The sequence below is a fragment of the Rhagoletis pomonella genome, unplaced genomic scaffold, assembly GCF_013731165.1.
Source record: "Rhagoletis pomonella isolate Grant_MI unplaced genomic scaffold, Rhpom_1.0 Rhpom_scaffold_00011, whole genome shotgun sequence".
Lineage (NCBI taxonomy): Eukaryota > Metazoa > Arthropoda > Insecta > Diptera > Tephritidae > Rhagoletis > Rhagoletis pomonella.
Window position 1 is genome coordinate 2141240 of NW_023458565.1, and position 24900 is coordinate 2166139.

The 24900-nt window shown below is 33.9% G+C and overlaps 1 protein-coding gene across 1 annotated transcript in view; it reads right to left on the reverse strand.

The window, feature by feature from the left end:
• Window positions 1–24900, reverse strand: part of LOC118747283 — a 207388-nt gene that overhangs the window by 24307 nt on the left and 158181 nt on the right. Inside the window, exons 2-3 of the mRNA XM_036481285.1 lie at window positions 8876–9274; window positions 4333–4470 (exon numbers count right to left, since the gene is read on the reverse strand). Coding sequence (XP_036337178.1) covers window positions 4333–4470; window positions 8876–9095 — 358 coding nt within the window. The 5' untranslated portion in view covers window positions 9096–9274. The remainder of the gene's footprint in view (window positions 1–4332; window positions 4471–8875; window positions 9275–24900) is intronic.

Consider the following 24900-nt stretch of genomic DNA (forward strand, 5'->3'; position numbering starts at 1 on the left):
CACAAATGTTCACTTTAGTGGGAGGAAGTATGTAGGTGCAGTAATTTGCTGCATTATGTTGCCTTGGGTTATACATATATCCTTTAAGCGAAGTGCTAGGAAGCGAACGTGTCGTTGTAAATATGCCGTAATATTCTATTGTATCGTCATAAATGCGCCAATGCCTGTGTGACTGCATTGTCGTGTAAATGGAGTAACTTTTCAGCTAATGTGTCACGAGTGTGTTCCATGTCATTTTGTGGCATGTTGCAGGACATTTACGTAGTAGTAAAAGTAAAAAACGAAGTGGGTTAATAGCGGAAGTGCATTATGAGAAAACATGCTATATGATCATAGAATTAGATATAGGGAACGGAAGTACTTAAGTCTTAACTGATTAAGTTAGATTTTATTGGAGTTTTTATATACCCACCTGGCTGAATCACCTCGTCTCTCAGAAAAACTTAATCAGTTCGTTAGGCACCTGGCTTAGCGTCCGTAGGATTGACACTTTTGCATCCGTGCAGATTTTTAAATATTTTCTTCTCCTCAATTTGTGGTGTGCGGAGAGACCGACACCGAAGGGCATATCCATGGCCAAACATTGACAACTCATGACTTATAATTTTTTTCGAAATTGAGTTATGTACATATATACATCAAAAGCGGACACACTTTATTAGAAGTTTTTTTTATGTGGGAAATCTCAAATTCAGAAAAAATTTCAGTTGTGAGTTGCTAATGTTTGACCATCGATATGGTTTTTATGAGAAACTTTTCATGAAAACAGTACACTCGGGGATTTGCCATTACCTGCCGTGGCTCGACCGATATTAGGCATTTTTTTTTATTTTATATGTTGCGCGAACGAGCGATCGAATCTGGGTTCTATCGACTGGCAGTTCTCTCTAACTGCTCATCCACTGATTTTAAAAATCTGCTTTAAAGCACACTCAACCTTCTTCACTATCATTTTCAGACTTATTTGGGCCATGCTTGCCTTGGTTTGTTCACCAGTTTGTCTAAAGAATAACCTGATTGCTAGTGGCATGCCTTTGAAGTCCGCTATCCTGTTCTATTTTAACTTCTCCAGTAGAAAAAAACCTAAAGCGCAGAGCAATTATTCATGAATTTAATTCAAGCAGATTTCTCATCAAAGGCTTCCAAAAAACCTTTTGCCACTAGGTTATATATAGTTTCGGCTATGACTCAAGCTTCGCCCTAAGGTCAACTTGGATTTTGGACTTATGGTAAAAGTAGTAACATGTCATCATTGACAGGGCACCTGCGTTCCGATAGGTTTGTTGGGATTAAAATAGAGGCTGATAGCACTGGATCACAATTTTTTTTTTGTTCACCGTATGCCACTATCCAATTCCTATGAGTCCGAATATCATTTTTTTTTCCTATGGACAGGTTTTCGAGATATTTGCAATTTGCCGTTATTCAGCGTGATCACGTATATCTTACGAACTAAAAAATTAGGATTTATTTGTCAATTTTTATAATTTGTATGGTGTACATGGCGTATGAGTGACATGATTTCCGGATAATTTTGCGTACAAAAAATCTTTGCGGATTTTCATTTGATCACTCATTCATTCTTTATTTATCCATCGATTTTCTTCGTTAGTAGCTCGATTATTCCATCGTAATCGAATTATACCATCGTAATCCTTGTTTAATTCTCTATTAAAAATGTGTTGCAAAAATCGGCGTTTTTCAAGAACTATTTTTAAAATATTTTTCTTTATGACGAGATGGTTTATTTTGTAAGAATTAACAATTTTTTGTAATTTGTATACGAAAACTTACGTTGAGATATATTTAGCAAAGCTTTAAAAATCGTTTTTTTGGAAAAATTTAAATTTTGTTGGGGATTCCCATAGAATACCTATCCAGGTATAATATTTGTACAGCAAGATTTTTCTTAAAGGCGACAAACCCCCAGGCGTGGCAATTGTAGGACTAAAGTTAGCAAAACGTAGACTTTATTGCGGATTTCGGCAGAATATCGCTTCGTTAACAGGATTTGTCTCGAATAGTTAGTATTGAAAAAGCTATATTTTTTAAATACATGTAGAAGGGTTGCCACCTTTTTAAAAAATCAAATTCAAGAGAAAGGCGAAGACGCAGATGATGTTGAAAATTCGGACTAAGATTGAAGTTAAGATAAAGAATGAGATTCGGATTAAAGCAAACACAAAGCCAAAGGTAAACGTCTAAGCAAAAGACAAATAAAAAGATGAAGATGTAGGCAAAGACAAAGAAAAATAGAGATAAAGGCAAAGACCTAGACAAAGTAAAAAACAAAGATGACGAAACAGGTATATATGAAGATTAAAATAAAGATAGATGAAGATAGAGAGTCGAAGGTATAGAGACAACTCAAATTTAAAATGTTTGATATCATCTTAATCTTAACTCACCTTACCTCATCTTCCCTTACCTTATCGCACCACAACTCAGCTCACCTCAACTTAATTGAGAGCAATCCAACTTTGATAATAAAAGTCGTTAGAAAAAAGTTATTTTTTGGGCTTTTATTTTACTTGAAACAAAATAATTGGTCAGCCGGGACTTGTACTTTTTTAGTCCAGTAATAACAGTTAAACTTGGCCAGATATTTTTAAGGCCGAAATAAAAGTCCTTTCCTAATTATAAACAAACCGTTTATCCAAATTAAACAAATTTGGTATCAAATGAAAGAGGAAAATAATAGCTTTCAAGGTGAAATATCTAAACGAAGAATGCCACCTGTTAAAAAACATTAAATTATAAATTAAGTATATGAATTTCTTGTGTATTAAATTATACAAATAAATATAAATAGGTGGTAACGGTGGTTTAGGTATATCAGTCCTCTTTAATTTGATACCAAATTTGTTTAATTTGGATTGGCGGTTTGTTTATTATTAGAAAATGACTTCTATATCGGGCTTAAATAATATTTGGCCAAGTTTAACTGTTATTCCTGCACTAAAAAATAAAAGTCCGGATTTTTCAGTTATTACTGGACTTTTTCCTAAAAAGTTCGAAAAATAAAAAGAATTCAGGATTAATGTTCAAGATGTCCTGGCATCAAAAGAACATTGATAACTTTCTTCTACGACAATGTTTTGCCCCGGACTGTCAGACATCGAAGAAGTGAATAGTTGTTATTTTCGGTCCCTGATTAATATTGTAGATATGAATGTTCCCTCAGCCGCTAATAATAATTAAACTAGGCAGATTATTATAAAAAAATAGAAATAAAGCTGGTTCAAATAAAGAAGAAAACTGAATAGGTACATATATGTTAGAAAATTTTCTTCTAACTTCTTCCATTCTGGAATTTTTTCGATTAAGTTTCACTTCTTCCGCGCGTAGGGACTACACGCACTCAGTTAACTTCTTACTTTTGTATTGTGGTATGGAGTTAACATATCGTAGAAACGATTACCAAATTCGAGGAGTCATCAAAACTGACGTTTTCCCCCCAAAAGCACAAATTTCTAGTTGCACTTTTGGGGAAAATAAGCCCTACGAAATTCAAGTCACGATTCAGTAGTAGTTATCTTCAAAACCACCAAAAAATAGAATACTTTTTTAAAGATTATTTATTATTTGATGCAATCAGCTACCGCTATTGTTATAAGTCCAAATAACTTTACTTTTGCATTCAACAAAATTGCTTGCTTCTTTCGCTTTATAGGTTCTACGTAATCCGTATTAACTGTTAACATCCGCAAAATTTGCCATTTACCGCAAATGCGATCCACCGCAGCGCCGTTGCTTCGCTGCCATTTGTAATGGACATTTTGACCTCCTCAATTTCCGCGCCACCAGTTTTTGATAGCTGGTCTCTTTCTTCTCATTTCGCTATATCCATGTGCTGTTATGTGGTTGCGTGTGCGCCTTGCATGGTCTATGCCCAATCAACAGCGCTAGCCTGCAATGTCCACCCGCTGTGGACGGAAAAATAATAAAAAGTAATTACGTGCCAGCGAGGCGCAATAATGATGATGGTCATGGCGTCGGTGGTGATGGCTGTGCAGATTGGCGAGAAGTTAATGGTGATGGCGTCACGGCGGCGCTCACAAACAATAACAGCAGGGACAGTAATGTCAGCAATTATGCTGCTGCAAGAAAAGTCTGCGCGCGCTGTGATTGTGAGCTACTGATCGCATTTGCTCAAACGCAGTGCAAAGTGAAAACGGCCATTTGCCAAAAATTATAGCATACATTTAGGCGCAAATGACTTTAATCTCACAAATTTTAATATGGAAGTCTCACAAATTTTAATATTTCAACAAATTTTTCATAGTCGCTTTAATTTTTAAGCTTTGAATTTGTAATGTCCTTTTCACTTACCTTTTTTGCACTTCTTCTGTATGGTTCGCGTTTGATCGCATGCCGGATCGCCCTTCTTCAATGTCAACGTTCGTGAGCGTGTGTTGGTTTTTTGGTCACATTCAGTCCATGGATTTTTGCCATAACGGCAGGAAAGACCTGAAATTGGCAAGCAAATTTGTGTGTTAAGGTAAATAGTATGCACGTACATATGTAGGTATGAATTATCAAGAAATATTTAATGTTCTTTAATAATTTTTCTGTTTATAAATTCCTACTTTTAACAATACACAGACTAAATTGCTAGTATCCAAATAGCAAGAGGCTAATTTTATCCACCCAAAGCAGCCTCAGTGAAAGATGTGGGCATCTTTTCAAGAAGCCTAACTTATAGGTATTTATATTTTGAAAGCCTTAAGCTAGATGAGTATTAATCCCCAAGGTAGAAAACCTTATTTCGTCTGATAAGATCCGTTGCCCCTTATAATCAAATAAACTTCCATGTTTAATTCAACCTTGTTTAATGAGTTCAATTTACAAATATATGAGTCATTCCATACAATATTTACACCTCGGCTTTTACAGTTTTGGGTGTTTCCATTCTCAAATTTTACAGCACACTTCATAAAGTTTGTAAACTATTCAGGTGGAAAAAAGTAAAAATCGAACACGGCGAAGTTAACGAAAAAAATAAAAAGTAAAAAAATGTAATTTTTAATAGAAATTGTTTTTTTTTATCTAATCTATCTCACACTTTCGTGGAAAGCCGAGGTAATTACGCACATTTTGATACCTCAACTGATTTTCTCCGAGAAATAGTTAATTAACTGCAAACAATTGAAAAAAGATACTTCTTCGAGAGTTCAAAATTTCGGGAACTTTTTTTTCGAGACTTTCGAACATCATGACGAAATAAAAAAATCAGTGTCTTCTGTTTTTCAATAAAGAATGTAAAAAAAAAATATTTCATCCAAAAAAAAATTTTTGAGGTGTAAATATTGTATGGAATGACCCTTATGTACAGTACAGTGTCCTTTTTTTGTAGAGCGTTCAATTCTCTATAAAAATACACATTGGTCATTGTTATTTGTTTCAGAGAAAAAAATAAAATAAATGCAAAAGTCCAAAAATCCTTTGTTATTTAAATGGATTTTTTTGATTTGATATGGGGAAATACTAAAAATGCATAGAGCGGCATCAAAATAATAAATTGAGAAATCTCAAACGCCCTTAAGTACATACATACATAGATATGTGTATGAAAAGAAAAAGAAAATATTAACAAAAACACAACACCAACAAAATGTTAAACTGAAAATTATTCTTAAAAAGCATACCGCTAAAAAGGAACATGAAGCAGTTTACAGCCCGATTCTGTGCACTTGATAAATACAAAATTTTTATAATTTGCATGATACAAAAAGAAGGTAGTTCCACCAAAATCTTTCCAACTATCTTGTCTACTGCCTTTTAATGGTTTCGCGGTCACTGTATTAATTTAGCGAACGCTTGCCCTACTACAAAGTTTCAACGATAGCGTATATCAACTGACTTTAGCTGCAGGAACTGCCGTCAAGAAGACGAGGAAGAATCAGTTCCCCACATTTTTTGTCGATGCATTTCAACCACTTCGGATTGAGATTGCGTTGCTAGCCTTGTTCAGATAGCGGGCATGAAACTAAATGACTTTCTCGGTATATCGTGGAGAGAAATTGGCCAATCGAGTTTGAGTGCCCTGATTGAGCTAGGTTTTCTTGTGAGAGATTGGGTTTTCATGTTGAAGTATTGTGCTTATCATATCTATACGACACTCACATATTGACAAGTTTTGACTAGTTATTTAATTATTTTTTAAATGCAATTTTTTGTAATAAAAATACTCTCTTTAACAAAAAACCGTATAAATTCAAATTCCAATCTTTGTGCTGTATTAAAAAAAAAAAACAACAACAAATTTAGAAAATAGATTTATTTTAGAAATATCTTGAGCACGCAGTTTTGCAGTTTTCGGAAATTTTTAATGTTCAATGCTAACGCTCATCTTCTCCAGAAAAAAAAATCCACGAACGGACATCGTATTTGGCTGACATTGTCAATAAAAAAATAATACCAAAAATCAAAGGTAAGTCCTAGCTACTTAAAAGGTGCATTTTATTATATCAAATTATATACTCTAAATTTTTCTAGGAAATCGAGTTAAAAAGATAAAAATTTTCAAACTTTTTTAAACTATATTTTTGTAAAAGATAATTAAGTTTCAAATAGTCAAAATTTATTAATATGTGAGAGTCGCTTAGTTATGATAAGCACTATACATACATACATATTTGGGCATATCTCAAAAACTTTTGATTTTCGACACTGAAAAAAAGGAAACTCAATTTTCAAGCTCGGAATCTGAAGTCTGAAGAATATATTGCCGCTGAGACAGGGCGTTTTTGAATCGAATTGTGAAATAGGGTGTTCTTGAAAAGTTTTCTGTGACAGGGCGTTTTCCAATAAAATTCTGAAATAAAGCGTTTTCGAAAAATTTTCTGTGACTGGGCGTTGTCGAACTGGCTGCCGACATAGGTCGACCTTCCACTCAGGTGTCGATATTATAAAGAATATTGTGCTGCAATGCCATTTTCAAAAATCAAACGGTAAAAAAGTTACGTGGAAAACCAGGAAAACTTAGTGAAATTACAATAATCCAGGATCACTACTTTATTCGTCTTTTTTTAATCTAATCTATGAAGTGGCACTTCTACGTGCATATATATACATATGTTTATAATACTTACAGACTTAAATTATTAGAAAAAATTATGAGCGTCCAAACACATTCGGTAAAAGAAATGCGGAGTGCAAAAAGGAAGCTCCATCATCACTTTGACTTACTGTTGTTTTAGCTAATTTTGGGATCACAACGAGCGGGTATTGTTTTAGATCGGATAAAGCACTTCAGCAGCTCTTATTATAATAACTTTTCAGTCTGAAAAATACTTAATAGATATAGCGATTTTGTCCATATTCATACCTACGAAACTAAGCATAATCACCGAAATCAATCACAAGTTCTAGAGATATGTCTATATACATGAGTAAGGAACTAATACTTTACTAACAACAACGCGCAGCGAACAGCAATAGATCGGCTTGCTTTCACACACCTAGTTCAGACTAATTCACATTGGAGGCGAAAATAGACTCATGTGTGATATAATTTTTAGCCAAAACTAATTAGCAAAAAGTGAGCTGTAGTAGTGTTGTCATAACTTTTTAATGGAGAGATTGCGCTAGGCTTTTAAGCTTTTTAAATCGTGGTAAAATTAGAGGTGATTGCAATTACAGCACGTGTGCTAATAAGCGTAAAAACTTTCAGCGAAAACCAATTAAATTAATTTGTAATTAAAACGACAACATACAGCCATTAAAATAAGCGCGACTAATCAAATTACGACTTTAGTGACATGAGCGCACTAAAATCAAAGCGTGAAAAAACAATTTCCATGGGAAAATTAATGGTGTAATAAGTAAGTGTGCAAAGCATAGCCTCAACAGCAATTTGTTATATATATACACAGTGCGAACACATGCAAGGCATTTCATTGACAGTCAAGTAATTTCTACAATCATTTTTCTTATTCATCCTCTGAACGCATAATGAAAAAGTTTGAAGATAACAATTTAAAGCAATTTTTCTGTTTTTGTTAGTAGCGTGCAATAACCAAGTTATAATTTGAAAACGAATGTAAAGTTAGGGTAATCACTTGCAAATCTAGCAAGCTCGCCTATAAGCACTTTTTATATTTTTATAACCGAGCGCATTTCTGCCCAAGGATATTTTAGCTTTGTTAATATAACAGTTTCTTTGTAACAGCTTTAATACTCAGAATGAAAGGAGAGAAGTCGATTAAGCCAAGTCTGTCTGTCCGGCCTTCCATTCGTCCGTCCGTAGATAAATAGAACCATCCACTCTGCACCACTTTCCTATAGGTTCCAGAAAGACCAGCAGAGCTTTTGGAGGTGAGGAGTGTATGTCCTCTCTCTCTGGTCACATTGCCTATGCTGTTCATTCATCGCCATGCAACAGGAGGGTTCACGTTCAAGTAGCAGATGCAATGGAGTCTCCGAAATTGAAATGCAGAAGCGGCGGGAGAGAGTCTTAGACCAGATTCCCAACTTATGCAGATATCCTGTTAGCCTGCAGTGCCCATTGACGATGCCCGTAATGATTTCAAATTTTTGTTTGGGGAGGTCAATTAGGAGCTTTTATATAGTAAGCTTTTAGCCAGCCGAGGCCCTATTTTACTATACAAGTATTGTTCCCTTTCTAAGCACTTCCGTAATTGCGTTTGGGCCTATTGCAAGGATATTGATAAATCTGAAATACTGCCGTCTGTTCTGGGAGCAAGTTCGATCGGATCAACTGCGCCTTAAATACAGACTAACATTACCGTATATCTGTGCTAAAATTTCAACAAACCCATATTCAGATATTTCGATTTTGAAAATAATTTTGTATACCTTCAGTTATATACTTATGTACATAAATAATTCAGTTTGATGATCATCTACTTACCATCGCTCTTTGTGCCACGCTCATTGCGTATCAAAATCTCATGATCATCTTCCTCCCATATTTCGCCTTGTGATGCCGTGGTCGGTTGTGTCTGATCGGCGACGGGCAACGCCAGTGGCGTCTCCTGTACTTCTGTGGTGGCGCACACGGTGGCGGGCAACAGCGTCATTGCTGCCACACACACGCCAATCGACAGTGCAACTAAATGACAATGTCGCATCCTGCTCAGTGAAGTGAATGTGATTTGGTGCTTGTACCGATGTGGCAATGTGTTGGCACTGTGTTACGCTGTGCTGTGCTGTGCTGTGAATGAGTGGGGGAGAATGCACGCCGGTAGTGGTATGCTCTTTACTTATTCCTGCTGCTGCGACTATTCTAAATTAGCTGCTTTGGTGTCACCTGTAACAAAATAAGAGAAGAGGAAAGTAAAAATTATTTTTAAATAAATAATTAGCTATTTGATTATGAAAAAATAAAAGCGTAGAATTCGCTTGAGGTATTTTGGTATGTAAAAGATAAGTAGTTAAAAAAGGCGCTTTCTGCTGCTCCCCGCCTATTTTATTTATTTTTATATTTGCATGCCCTTTTTCATTATTTTTTTTCAGACTGACGCTCATGCTGAGTGCCTTTTTTTCTATGGGAGTTTTTTTCTGTTTCGCTTTACTCCCTTAAGATATAAAATGTCGGTGTGATTGATAAGCATGTCGCGATTGATGTCATGTTGCTGTCATTTGGTTGACAGGTTTGGTACTTAGGTTTTTTTTCTTTTTACATCACAGACGCAAAACTGTTTAAATTTTAATAAAATATTTCCGCTGTCTTGGATTTCTTTCTTGGAAGACTTTCACCAATGCGTTTTCAAATTAGATTATTTCCATTGCTAGTGTCTTACCAGCAGACATGTTTTTACCGTCGAAATGCGTTAAAAAAGAAGAACACCATCTGTCACTCACAAAAATTGATTGTTTTACTTGCACTAATCACAACTTAGGCCAAATAAGCTCATCTAAATCAATAAATTCAATTAATTTGAATGAATTACTACAACATGGGTATCAATCGAAAGATTTTTGATAAGGGTTTTAGTACTAAACCCCTTGTAGGAGGGTTGCCATCTGTTTGAAAAATCAAATTTTTCTTTAATTAAGGGAATTTGGTAATTTGAATATGTATCACAATATGGATGTCAGACGAAAGAGTTTTAATAGGGTTTTAGTAGGGAAATATTTGGAAGAGGCCTGCCACCTGTTTTTAAAGTCGAACATGTATAATTTTCTGAGGCTTTACTTCTAAGCAACTTATGTATGTATAGCAGGGTTTCCACATGTTTGAAAATTCAAATTCTACTTGAGTTATGGGAATTAACGGTTTAAGAAGAAAAATTCAAACCATTTAATCATTTCAATGAATTATTATAACACGAGTATCAATCAAAATGGTTTTGAAATTGCTTCTAAACTACATATACATAAGTATGAAAAAGTATCACAAGAGAGAGGTTTAAGATAGCTTTAGTTCCAAAATATTTTGATTGATAGTTAAAAAAGTTTAAAACTCCTGCTTTTCGCATATTTTAAGTATGTTGAGTTAATTGAAATAAACTACACCTAATGTTGCACGTAGAAATTAAGATCATCGTTAATTTAACTTATTTGAACCAAATAATATGGGACCACCTGTGAGGTAACACCTTTACTTTAAAAAAAAAAGAATTATAGAAATCGGTTAACGTGGTCCAAAGTTATGCGTTAACATATATATTCCGACGAATTGGTAACCTTCCTCCTTTTGTTGAAGTCGGTTAAAAAAGTAATATATATGTATATAACAAGAGGTTTGTATGCAACGTATACGTCCCGTAGAACCATACAAAGTAAGCTACCACGTTTACTCGCACGCCTTAGCTTAAAAGTCATATTACTTAAAATTACTTAAATATTAACGTGGAATATTTTTCTACAGTACTCTTCACGCACATACATACATACATACATAATTTTTTTATTTGATTGTACCAATAAAAATTATAAAAGTGGAATTTTTGTTTCGCAGATCATCGTCATCTTATAATCAACGTAATTTTTTCATTTGGTGGAACACTAGTTTTATTAACAGAACACTTTCGCCGTTTAATGTTAACATTTCGAAGAACCTTAAACTTTTAAAATCAAAATTTTTTTAAATTTCAAGAATTATAAAATAGCTAGGGAACTTTTAACCATTATCGTAAGATATATTTTATTTCGGTCACCGTAACTAATATAAATGCGAAATATTTTAATTTTTTTTTAGCTACGAATAACTATTATAGCAACCAAAATCATTTATTGGTTACCAATAACCATTATCGAAAGTAATTTTGTTTTTTGGTCCTCGGTGACAAATTTTACAGTAAAAAGCTGACTTCAAAAGCCTTTTCAGGAATCTTTGTTAATTTTATAAATAAAAACTAAAAATAAATATTGAAATTAAACTGCTTTTAATTTGCGTTCATATTTATTACTCTTTAAATTTGTTTATGAAGTCCATGAACTTTAAATAAACTCTGCAATTCATTTCATTGTAAATATTGGGATAGTAAAATAATGTTTGTTTATATTATGTCTATGGTGTATTGCTAAGTTTTACGAACATAAGCAATCGCAATGAATAATCTGAGAGGAACGCTTGCTCGAGGCTAACTTGAGTTGCTGGAGTGGCCAGTTGTTTGAGAAACGGGAACGTATATTTTTTCTCCTCCCTGGTACATACATACATATAAATGTTGCCATAAAATTATACACGGATAACGACCAAATTGAAGAAGGAAGCGGAGTTCCCTCACTTGAGGTGAGCTTTTCGCCTTTCTGATCTCTGCACGGAGCCTCGCTCAAAAATCTACCGAGATGAGACAAGTAAAGTATTTATTGGGTGGTTCACAAGGTGTCGTACGTGTCGTACTGTTGTATATATGTATATTTTCTTGTAGTTAACATGAAAGCTTTCGAATAGCCCATTACTGAATGCTGAATAACGGGTAAGCGATGGGTATATCGATAGCTACCATGGCAAACAGTTTTTAATGATCATACAACTCTTGCTGCGAATAAACGCTGCAGAAAACTTTAGTCCTTCACCGAGGGAAAATATATTATAATCAATCAGAAACGTAATTGATCTTACGGTAAACATCAACGAAAGTACTGTATATTGGTAAATTATCAATTCAATTACGCGCGAATCCTGACCTTCTCCCTCAACAAATTGTGGCAACCATATTTGCGCACTCAGCTACAGTGTTGTCACCGCCCGCTATGCATGCTTGGTATGCCTGCCCTGCAAAAAATTGTGCCACTAATCTCTAAAGATTCCGAGATTACTCTCAATCTGGAGCACTTTTTTAAAGTGACTAGTCGATTTTTATGTCCGTTCGAATATAAATGGGAACAATTAGTCTCTTCATAGGATATGCTCGAACAAAAGCGAACAGTGCATTCCATATAAAGAGATCAAAAGTGATATTAGTCGCAAGTTCCTTTGCGATTGTTCCCGGAATCCTTCCGGATCAGTCGCATTTTTTTGCAGGGTATGTACACTTACATATACATACTCAGATGTGAACATTCAAATACGTGCGTGCTAAATTTTTGTATGAAATTTTTTTTGAAAGAAAAATATTTCTCGCAAGTATTTCTGAAGGTATTCCTTCCATGAAAAGAGATTTCAGAGAAAAACATTTTCATAAAAATTGTTTGCCGCTATAAGCGGTCGTAAAATTGTGGAGGGACCATTTGAAAGACAACATCAAGCTGCAAACCACAAATTGGAGGAAGATCTCGGCCAAACACTTGACGAAAATGTAAGCGCAGATATTTGGCAACAATTACACGGTTCAACAAAATTTGGTCCAGTTTTTGAGAAAAAAAAAATGTTGAAGTGTCGAAAAATGGCACATTCCAAAAAAAAATTTTAAATAGAATTTGGACGTAGCTTTTCAGAAGAAAAAAAAACACGTAATAATGAAAATCCAATTGGTCTGATAGATACCATCTCATGTCGATGGATTAAGTAGAAAGTGCTGAAAAATAAAAAAAAACTTGGTAAAACACAAAAACAAAAACACTAGCAAAGAACATGGCGAATGATTCCACCAAGCCATAGCCACTATAAAGAAGTGGTATGATAGCAAATCAAATCTCCACATGCTTGCAGACTATTGCTGGATCTTGAAAAGCGATGATAATGCGATTCAAAAAAAAATGTTCGAGGATTTTACTCCAGAACCTGGAAAGTGTTTAAATACAGAAGACTGGCTAATGATGAATCTGGGATATTAAGTTTTTAATGTGGATTTGTTCTTGAAATCACTTTGTTTTTAAAATAACTAGTATTCGCCCAGCGGGATGAAATTCAATCACTAAATTTGAAATGAAATGAAGTGAGTTAGGGTGAGGTGAATTAAGATGAGTTGAGGTGAACTAAGAGAAGTTGATGTTAGGCGATTTGAAATGAGCTGTGGTGAGTTGAGGTAAATTGCGTACACAAATACATATCATGACATAACATAGCATAACGTAACATAACATTACATAAGACAACATAGCATAACATAATATGACATAACATAGCATAACGTAACATAAAGTGGCATAACATAATATAACATATCATAACATTACATAACGTAATCTAAAGTACCATAACATAACATAATGTAACAAAACATAATGTAACATAACATAGCATAACACAACATAACATAACAGAACACAGCATAACATAACAGCATAACATAAGATAACGAAACATAATATACCATAATATAACACCATAACATAACTTAACATACCTCATTCATCGGTGTTATCTTTTTCTTTATCTCTATGACTTTCTCTATCTCTATCTTTGTCTTTATCGTTTTTTTATTTTTATGTTTATCTCTCTGTAAAAGGAGCGTAAAGGAGATTTCATAGATTGAGATTTTCGTATCTATGGGAAAACAAATGCGTGCAATTGAAGAACTGAGTTTTTTTTTAATTTTCACTCATTTCTAATTAACTCATCGACATAAGGTAGACTCCATCAGACGAACGGGACTTTTATTAATTTGTGGTTTTTTTCTTCGGAAAACTACGTCCAAAATCTATTTTAAAAAACTGGTCGTGCTAGGAAAGTTCTGTAAATACACTTCAAATCAGCATTAAAACATCTATAAGATGAGGTCGGTCCCGTTTTTAAGATAAAATATGACCAAATTTTGTTGAACTATGTTAGTTGTGATAAGCTAATGTTTTTTTTATTTCTTTTTTAAGATAATTGTACTACGGGCTTTGGAAAACTAAGTAATAAAGCCTATTGCGCGACTTTGAGGACTCTGTTGAACGGTGTACGTTATCGTGGAATGATAAGAAACTTTTATGGCCTGAATTAAATGAAATGGACTTGGTCCTATCCAGTGAAATGTCTGGCGCGTAAAAACAAATAAAATCCATTTTTTTAACTTACTTGTGGCCAATTGGCCTGATTTTTGTAATATATGTGCATTGGTAATTTAAGCCGTGACACTTTTGCGAAAAATGGTATCGCTAGGTGCCTCAAGGGTCGTGATAATTTGAAAAGCCGTAAGTACGCTCCAATTTGTTTTAAATTTGACATACATATATTGTTGAAGAATAGTAAGGCATGGATTTGCAAAAAATGGAACCGCTAGGTGGCGCTGAAGTCAAAGTAAAAAATATATTCGACATAACTGGCATATTTTATTCGCTTTAAGAATTCCTTGGAAGACATTATTAGCAAAACTTTTTAATGGAAATTTCGGAAACACCATGTATGCTTTGTGTCGATATTATGCGTCATACATAAACTATAGCCAAAAACGTGATGAAATAAAAAAATCATTTCGGAAATTTTTTTGTGTGGTCTTATAAACTCATCCTGTATTCTAAAGTTATAATCGTTTATATAATATTTTGGAAAAAGTTTCATGTTGCATTCGTCGTAATAATTCGAATGATAAAAATAATGTCGGAATTTTTTTTTTCTGTATTTAATAAACACTTCTACTACATTTTTAAACTAATGCATTGCTATTTAATGATTCTTTCATTTGGAACATATGCAAGTATTTTAAGTAAGCAAGACTTTAAAATTTTAAATCACTAAAATGTGGTGGCTTGCATGTCATTAATCCCCACATCCGTCGTCTCCTGCGCATGCACTTTTTTTTAAATTTATGTGCATACATACATATAAAGATTCATGCCAACGTGTGAACGCTTGCTTGTTTGAGTACTCATTTACATTTAAAATGAATGCGGTTTCTCATATTAATTTATTCATATTTGCGGTTTCGAATTTAATTATTTGCTGCGTTGAGTACGTGGTATACAAAGTAAGTTAAGTGCGTGCAGTGACCAAAAAAAGTATTCCCGATGATAGTACCCAACATAATAATATTTCAGTTATGTTTGGGAAAAATATGGTGCATATTCATTGTCAATAAAAAGTATGTTTTAACTAAGTGAGCGTATCATTGTCGAGCTAGTGCCTTAGAGGCCAACTTGATATTCGCGGCTTGCGCATTGTTACGCACACCGTCGTATAAATTAAAGACAGATAACAAGATAGTTACAAAAGTCTAACAACATTAAGTACCCGGCGTAAGTATTCAGTATAGTTTTTACACCTTCCGAAAGCTACCGCTACGTGGTAAGCAGGGGTGATTTTCCCTTATTTCAAACATCTGCGATATTATCATTTTGATGTTCTGTCTGATCGAATTCAAATATGAGACCACCTACAATAGAACATGTAAACAAATAAGCAAATATGTTATGTTAAATAAAATAAATAAATAAATAAATCTATAAAAAATTTTAAAAACTCCTTTTTTTATTGATAGTTTATGTCCAAAAGTAATAAGTTAGTTGGCATCTAATTCAGAGGAAACCAGTTCTCACTATTTTGCCCTTTAAAAGCAGTTAGTATTTTTTTTATTTAATTTCCTTTAGCTATTAGATTACATTGTCTTAAAAAGAAAAAAAGTATATATTTTTAATTTCGTTTAATTTTTAGAAACTTATTTAATAAAAACTTAAATTTTAAGCAAAGTAATTTATTATATTTTTTTTCAATTAATATGTTTTCTTTTGTCAACGTAATTTCAGGTTTTAGTTTTAGATTACATTGTTTTAAAATGAAAAATATGTTTTTTTTTTATACCCGAGCGCACTTGTGCACAAGGGTATTATAACTTTGTTCACATAACGGTTGTTTGTAACAGGCAAAACGAATCGAGATAGATATAGACAAATGTATACATAAATGGTCAGAATGAAAAGAGAAATCGATTAAGCGGTGACTGTCTGTCCGTCCGTCCGTCCGTCCGTCCGTCCGTCCGTCCGTCCGTCCGTCTGTGCACACGATAACTCGAGTAAAAATTGAGATATCTTAACGAAACTTGGTACGTGAACTTCTTTTGGGCGTGGGACGGATGGTATTGAAAATGGGCGAAATCGGATAATAACCACGCCTACCTCCCATATAACGGTAATTTTAAGAAATACGAAAACTGCGATATTTTAGTAACTACTGAAGACAATTCACTCAAAATTGATACTTACAATGAGTTTCACACGGAAAACACGAATATTATAAATTTTTGGAAAATGGGCGTAGCCACGCCCACTTATGGTTACATGTGTATATCTTGGTAACCGCTGCACCAATTTCTTCCAAACTTGGCACAGTTGTTGGCCTTAGTACAGCATACTAAATGGCTGAAAATTTTAAAAATCGGACAATAACCACGCCTACCTCCCATATAACGGTAATTTTCAGATATGCTTGAAATTTCAATATTTCGAAATTTAAGGACACTAATTTACTTAAAATGTATACACCCCGGCTTATCATGTAGCGGTAGCTTTCGGAAAGGTGGAAAACATATATTTAATACTTGCGCCGGGTATTTAATGTTCGGCTCCGCCCGAACTTAGACTTTCTTACTTGTTTAGATTTAACTTTTAGTATCTTGTTTGACTTTTTTTGTCTTTTTAACTAAATTTTCTGGGTTCGTTTTAAAAATAAAATTTTTTAATTTAATTTAATATTTAAGGACTATTTTCCTTTTAAATTTAATTTTCTTTTAATTTTTAGATTTCGTTTAAAAATGAAAATATTTTTTTTAATTTTTAGGGACTATTTTCTTTTTAAATTTAGTTTTCCTTTAATATTTTTTTTTTTCAATTTCGTTTAATTTTGAAATACCATTTTTTTCTTTTTTGATGTAATTTTCTGCATTTTTTAATTTAATTTTCTTTTTTTTACTAATTTTTTCTTTTAAAAGGAAAAATATGTATAAAGATTTTTTAATTTAATTTTATTTTCAAAAAACTTATTGCTAAAAGGTGAATATCATAACTCTAAGACCTCCACGTTAGCAAATCTTTCAATTGGTCTTTAGAAAGACAGTAAAGAGCTTTCAAGATAGTTGCCGGAATTGACCCATATTTAACTAAAGCGGACTAGTTCTAATACTAAGGGACTCAACTACACGCTATGTGATGTTTTTTTATTGTGTTAGTGATGTGTGAATAAATATTTGCCCATTAATTGGTGAGCTTGTCTTTGTTGCTGCTTTTGTTCATAATCAGTGTGTTTTACATTTATTTTTTTTGTTGCTATTGATTTCACTGTTACCACACTTGACACGTTCCGCTTCGGTTTTGCACATTTCCGCTGCATTTAAATATTATATACGATTTTGTTTTTTTGTAAAATGCAAAACAGTTTTTTGCGGTAGTGTCGGTTAATTTAATTTATGCCTTTTTCGATTCACATAATAGCAGATGTTTTTTTAATTGCTCATACAAATGTTAAAGCAAATTTATAATGCGCATACACTTGCATGCAAAATGCTAATCCTCAAGTGAAATTTTCACTGGAAAATGTAATATTTTTCTATACAATTGCTCCATTGCTTTTTTCAAAACGCTGCTCTCATTATTTAATTGAAGTGGCAGAAGTCTGATTTTATTAAAGTGTGTTTGTTAAAGCTTTTTCACCAGAGCGATACTTAAAGAATTCATTTATTTATATTGTATGCTTGTAAAATATGCAAATGATTAAAAATTCCATATTAAAATTTTTCTCAGAGAATAATTCTCGATTTCCACTAGGCATTCAATGGCGAAAATGACAAACGACAAAGTTGGGCATTTAAAAATTTTCGTGTCATTACATTAAAAAATTGTCATGAAGTTCATTTCCATATGGCATTTTTTTTTTGAATGGCATATATTTTTTGTCATTTCAATGCCTAGTGGAAATTCGGCATAAGACAGTGTTTTTCGATTGAAAAGTTTTGATTTTCAAGACTTCTACACCATTTCTACGAAAATTTGTTTTTTCCCCATATAAAATACAGCGAAAACTTTGAACGCTTTGAGAGACTTCTAAATATTTTTGATTTCAAAATAAAAAAAATAGTGGCATATGTTTTCGGTATCGAACAATCCTAGGGGGTGAGACCATAAAAATTCCGATCTAACTTTTTCACATGCATCTTTGGAACACTCGGTTCCTTTAGGCGAATGCAGGCAGCCGTTATGCGCACATAGTTATAATACCCTTGTTAGGGTGGTTGACTCAGTTTTTCCAAACCGGTTTCCACCGTTTTTTTCGATATCTATAGGCGGTTTTTTGAAATATTAGTTTTTCGAATATCGAATAATGTCGATTTTTTTTTCAAAATTGGGAACCTGGTTTTTTTCAAATTGCAATTTTTCGAAAAACTTGAAAAACGGTTTATAAAAAAGCCGAATAATCGCCACCCTAATATTTGCTTACCGAGATCTTCTATTTTCTTATCTTTCATAAAATTTATTCAATCGTTTAAATATTTTTTGTTTTTAAACAAATTAAAAAAGGGACTTATGGCTATGAGCCCTCCGAGGCGATCAATATTATTCCACTGTTAGGTAAAATAAAATAATTTCCGGTTTCAAACCAAAACCAGCTGGTAATGTCACATTATAATAAAATTGACAGCTGTGTGCAAATTTTTACGCAAAGTATATCAAAACCTATGAAAAGTATGTACTTAGTTTCCAAAACTACAACTTTCTAAGTAAAACGCTGTGCAGACAGAAAATTTAAATTTCATGCAAGAAGATCTCACAAAAATGCAAATTCATGTAAGAACACATGTAAGAGTATAATGAGTGTGGAAAGTGACGTAAAGATAACGAGCAGCGCACTTGGCGGTGAAGCGAAGTACGAATTTCAAGTGTCACATACCACATACATATGTATATATGTATGTAAATAAAATGCAGTTGAAAAACGTATGACACAACCACATGCGAGCACTCGAGAACAGCCGCCTCTAACAAAGGCATACTCTTACTTAGGTATACGGAAAACGCACGTGAATGTCTATGAGTATAAATATACAGCTTAGTAAAAACATGCTCGACAAACTATGCCGCATATGACGAGTGTATTGAAGTACATATATACATACATATATATATATAGCAGGTGCTCACGTTCTTTTGCATACAGCCAGATGCAAATCAAGCAGGGGCAAGGCTTGACGTTCTAGTGCATTAAGAATCTGTCGCGTTTACCACTACCACAAACTCACATCCGCGCACTGATAAATATGTACATCTATAATTTGGTACATTAAGTGCAGCCATTGCTAGAGGAGCTTTAGTGTCTGCTGTTACCAATCAACGACATTTCCGGCTGCCAGAAATTGTTGTGTGTTAACTTAAGTAACAAAAGAATCGTGCCATTGTACATTCATTGATACGTACTTATCTACATTGTATTTATATGTACACATAAGTATTCTAGGAATGCTAATCTCGGAATCCCGGGATACCGGCCTTTTTGAGGTACTAAAAATCCCGGTATTCTTGGCAAATAATCTCGGGATTTTCGGGATTTATAATTTGCACTGACGGCAATAATAGAAACACCTTTTAATGACCAGTATTGGCTATATTACTTTTTTTTATTTAATAATTAATATTTGTCTACCTCATTGTACATATAACACCATGCGATAGTAAATATTACTTATACACAAAAAAATCAATATATTTGCGAAACCATGGGCCAAATATAGTAAAATTTCATTTTTAGTTCTGCACTCTGACGTCAGTACTTTAAAAATAATTTAAAAACTTCAGTGAGAAAAAGTATGGGTATCATATTAAATATTCGCAGTATTTGGTTTGACGTAGCATACGGCTTACGTTTCGGTATGGAGGCTATGCCGTAATATTGTAGTTGTGATTTTTAGAGCTTCACGAAAACGCTTATTGCCCGAGAACTAATGAAGCGATTTCAACAAAAGTTGTGGCGTTTCAAAAATAAAATTCCAACCCGATCGACAGATTTATTTTTGTAAAAGCGCAAACAGTCAACGACGTAACGTAGACGTAGGTTGGCGCAGACACGATCTACCTTATGGGATCCGCGTGTTAACGAAAACTCACCACCGAATGGCGGTGACGTTGCCGTTGCTTCTCTCTCTCTCGTCGTCCACGTTTACGCTACGTCGTTGAGTAACTGCGCTTTAAGTAACCAATTCAGCTACTGTCGTAGAAACAACGGTAAATATTGGCTTATTTTGGGATCAATTTTGAGCCTTTGAAGTGCTCTAGCAACTTATGATTTGCAGATATAACTTTTCATTTTCGGTATATAAGTTTCTTGGAGCAAATTTTATATAAGTTCAACAAATATTGAGCATTTTAATGCAAAAAATTGTTGAAAAAATTAGCAAATTTTTTTTGTTTTCAAAATAATCGAAAACCGCTCGAATGATTTTGTTTTTGTTTTCTTTAAACAAAAACCCAATATCATTTGTTATATGGGAAGTTTTGGTTGATATCTTCTAAGTATGTTTATTTGGTTCAAATATATGGACATGGTTGGATGGATGGTTAGATATGGTTGTGGTTTGAAAATATTTCGCAGAGGGTTGCCACCTTGTTACAAAGTATGATTTAATATAAGCAATAGGTTAAATAAATTACTTCAATATGAATATAAAATAAATTTGCTTTGAAGAGACTTTATTTCCGAACTGCAGGTAGGAGGATTGGCACCTGATTTTATAATTAAATTCAATTTTAATTAAGAGTAATAGATAATTTAAATATGTATCACAATACAAGTGTCAGACGAAAAAGTTTTAATGAGGTTTTGATTTAAAAATAAGTTTAACAGGATTGCCGTCTGTTTGAAAAGTCGAATTAAATTAAATTATATGAAATATTGATATATGGGCGTCAAACAAAGGAGTATTGAGAAATATTTAGTTTGAGCATTTATAACATTAAAGACATTAAAGAGGGTTTCCACCTGCGTAGAAAGTTAAACTCAAATTATTTAATAAGTCAAATGAATTATTAAGGTATGCGTATAAATCGACATGGGTAAAAAATATTTTCTTCTGAACTTTATTTAAGAGGGTTGCCATATGTTTTAGAAAATAAATTCAATTTGAATTAAAAGAACTATATATACACACTTTAAATATGTATCGCAATATGTGCGTAGGTTGAAAAAGGTTTTGGTTTTAAAATATTTTGAATAGAGTTGCCATATGTTATAAAATTGCAATTAAATTAAAGTAAGCATGAGCTAAATGAAATAATGATAATGAAAAGACGAGCACGAACACGAAGAAGAAGACAAATAAAAAAGTAATACAAATTTCTGCAGTATGAAAGGAAATAAAAATGAACCGAAGTAGTCATACACGTCATGGCATATGTATGTCTTTTTATAAGCTGATGGTACATATGATTGGAGTTAATGTGGATCTACTACTCTATTGCTAATTATTAATATTTTGCAATTCATATTGATTTATTAAATCTAATTCAATACAATCAAAACGAATATTTTATGTACCTTTTTTAACTCGAACGTGGTCTTAATAATATTGCGTATTCTACGTTTAAGTTTAGCGGCTGTGGCTCCGACATAGCCTCCAGCTCAAGACGAAGGCGCTGGACTAATCCTTTTTTTATTTTTTGATGTTGGCGGAAAACTGGGCTTGAACTCAGGCCCTGCGGAATGGCAGCACGCTCTGCTAACCACTACACTACAGAGGCCGCCAGGTGTCAAATATAAACTGTCGTTTTGAAGGTCCATTTACTAGCCCCATTTATTTAAATCGGTTAGAAAGTGTGGCAGTGGGGGCTTATGAATTCTTTAATATTTACTTAATATTGCTATTTAAAAAGTCTTCGGGTGTATATCGTTCTTTTATTTTGTAGCCTTGCGCTTTCGACTGTGCTTGTGCTTGAGCTAAGCTATTTAAAATACGTATATATTTACTATGTTAAATACATACATTAGAGGGCTATTCAAGCGGACTAAAATTCAGAGAAAAGCGGAATACAGAAAAGCTGGTTTGTAAATGAGCGAAACTCCACGGAAACGTGCCTACTTTATCAGCATACATGCATAAGATAAGTAGTAAACAATCATGTACAACATCCAGCCATTTTGAAGTATTTGAGTGCATTGGCAGGCGGGGCGTATGAGTGATGAAACTATTTGCCAACTTCATGCGCGTCTACACACAGCAACAACACCAATACATACATACATACATACTTGCATACTAACGCTTATACGAATAAACTAACGGTAAATTTATATGCTTCACTCACCACCCCAGTGCCAACAAGGATGCCGACGTTGACATTAGCGTAGGAGTTTTCTATATTTTTTCTGGGTTCTAAGTGGCCTGAAGGTATGCTTGTATGTTGGCACAACAAATGCAGACATAAACGCATAAGTTTACTAAACTTTTAGAAGGTGTTGACTTGTTGTGTGTTTTTATTGTTTGTTGTTGCTGTTTTTATTAGAAAGGTGCAGGAGCATTTTGATTTCATACTTGTTGTGCCTCGTAGAATTTATATACATAAATATGTCTAAGCGTATAAGCAATTTTATATATGTACACGTACATGCACAAATGCATAGTGCTCGTTTTGTCTTGCATGTTTTCGCATATTCTCGCTTTATACATTTGTATATTTTTTCATTGTAAATTGGCATACATATTTATGTGCATGTGTGCATGACATTTTAGTTACTGTCTTGGTTGTTGGTATTGTTGATGTTTACCAGCTGTTAACTTTGTTGAATTGTCGTCAAAAGAATTTCTTGTTCCTGTTATTTTGGATGTTTTTTTTTTGTTTGCTTTTACATTTGAACAAATCTACATACATGCTCGTGGCGTACACTTCACATAGTCGCGCAGTGCCACTTGTCACGAATTGACATTCGCATAGGCAATGGACGGGAGTAGGTTGATTGACGCAGCCGTCAGCCAAAGGCGAGATATATATACATATACATACATACATGCATACAAATATATCAAGTAGGTTTGACTAGGGTTGCCAACTTTTGCATAAACATATACAAATTTGTATTAACTGTGTGTTGCCTCTGTCACCAAGCCCCTTCTCAACTTATACTTTGAGTTCAAGTGCCCTCAAATGTGCTGCTATGCGCCGACAGCCTTTCGAAAGCACAATCCATTGCGAAGGCGTGAATACATACATATAGATATGAGAACATATTTATTTATATATATATGTTTATCTTTACAATGTACGGAGATGTGGAATTGAAAGACGTTTAATATGCATTTTTACAAGACATTTTTTTTAAATTTATAATTTAATTAAATATGTTAACTACTGTAATATAAAACAAAATGGTGTACACATAAATTGTGCAGAATGCGTAAAGGTTTTAAAAATTTACAGGAAGTTTATTTACTTTTGTAATCGGCAAATAAAATTCATATAAAATTTTAAACCCTTTTCGCACCCTGTGCACACTAATAACCGCTAAAAGTGGTTACCGTCTTATAAGTTAGTACCGAAATATTGCCAAGTGAAATATAAAATACCAGAATTTCCAAAAATCTTCATAGCTGAATTGCTGAGTACTTGGACTGCATTACCAACGCAGTGTTAAACCTCCCACCCTAAAGGGGGTGGCACCAACTCTCTCAACCGAGGTCTAATACCTTGGAGTTTTACTAGACGAGAAACTGGACTGGAAGAACCGCCCTGTATGCTTGTAAGACGGCTATAATCAAAAAATGGCGAATAAGACCACATATAGAACACTGTATGTTCACAGCTGTGATTAGACCCTAAGGCACTAAACAACACTTTGTCCAAGGTGGAACGAGTGCAGAGGACGGCTGTGGAAATAATGTCAAATCTTCCACCTGTGAATATCTAGGGTAAATCTCGGGTCAGCTGCAGTGCAACCAGGTTATATACGATCCACCGGATAATCTACGACAGTTACATTATACCACTCCTACCTCTAACCTCCTGCAAACACAGACTAAAAGCTGAACTCATCGAGTCGGTAAATATCAGGTGGGCTGTGGAAACCACGAGCCATGGAGGATGGCATAAATCTTAGGTTTCTGAAACTCATTGCACCTCACATTGCTCCTACGTTGACACATGTAATTAATTTTTCAATAACGGCCTCAGTTTTTCCCGATGCTTGGAAAATAGCAAAAGTTATTCCTATTGCTAAAAAGCCATCGGCTGCTTCACCAATGGATTTTCGGCCCATAACTATACTTCCTGCTCTTTCTAAAATCTGGGAAAAGTTAGTTGTGGTTCAGATCACTGAACATCTTAACAAAAACAACCTTCTAACGGAATGCCAGTCGGGCTATAAGGCCAGCCATAGTTGTGCAACAGCATTACTCAAGGTAATTGAAGATATTCGCCCTGCTTATGACAGAGGTGATCTGACTGTGCTGACACTTTTAGATTTTTCTAAAGCCTTCGACACAGTAGATCATTCCATTCTTCTGTTCAAATTACAACATTATTTTGGATTTTCTGGTAGTGCTTTGAGATTACTTGAAAGCTATCTGAGGAATCGTTGGCAGAAGGTAGATGTTAAAAGTGGTTGCTCTGAGACGAAGTCTCTTTCCTCCGGGGTACCTCAAGGATCTATAC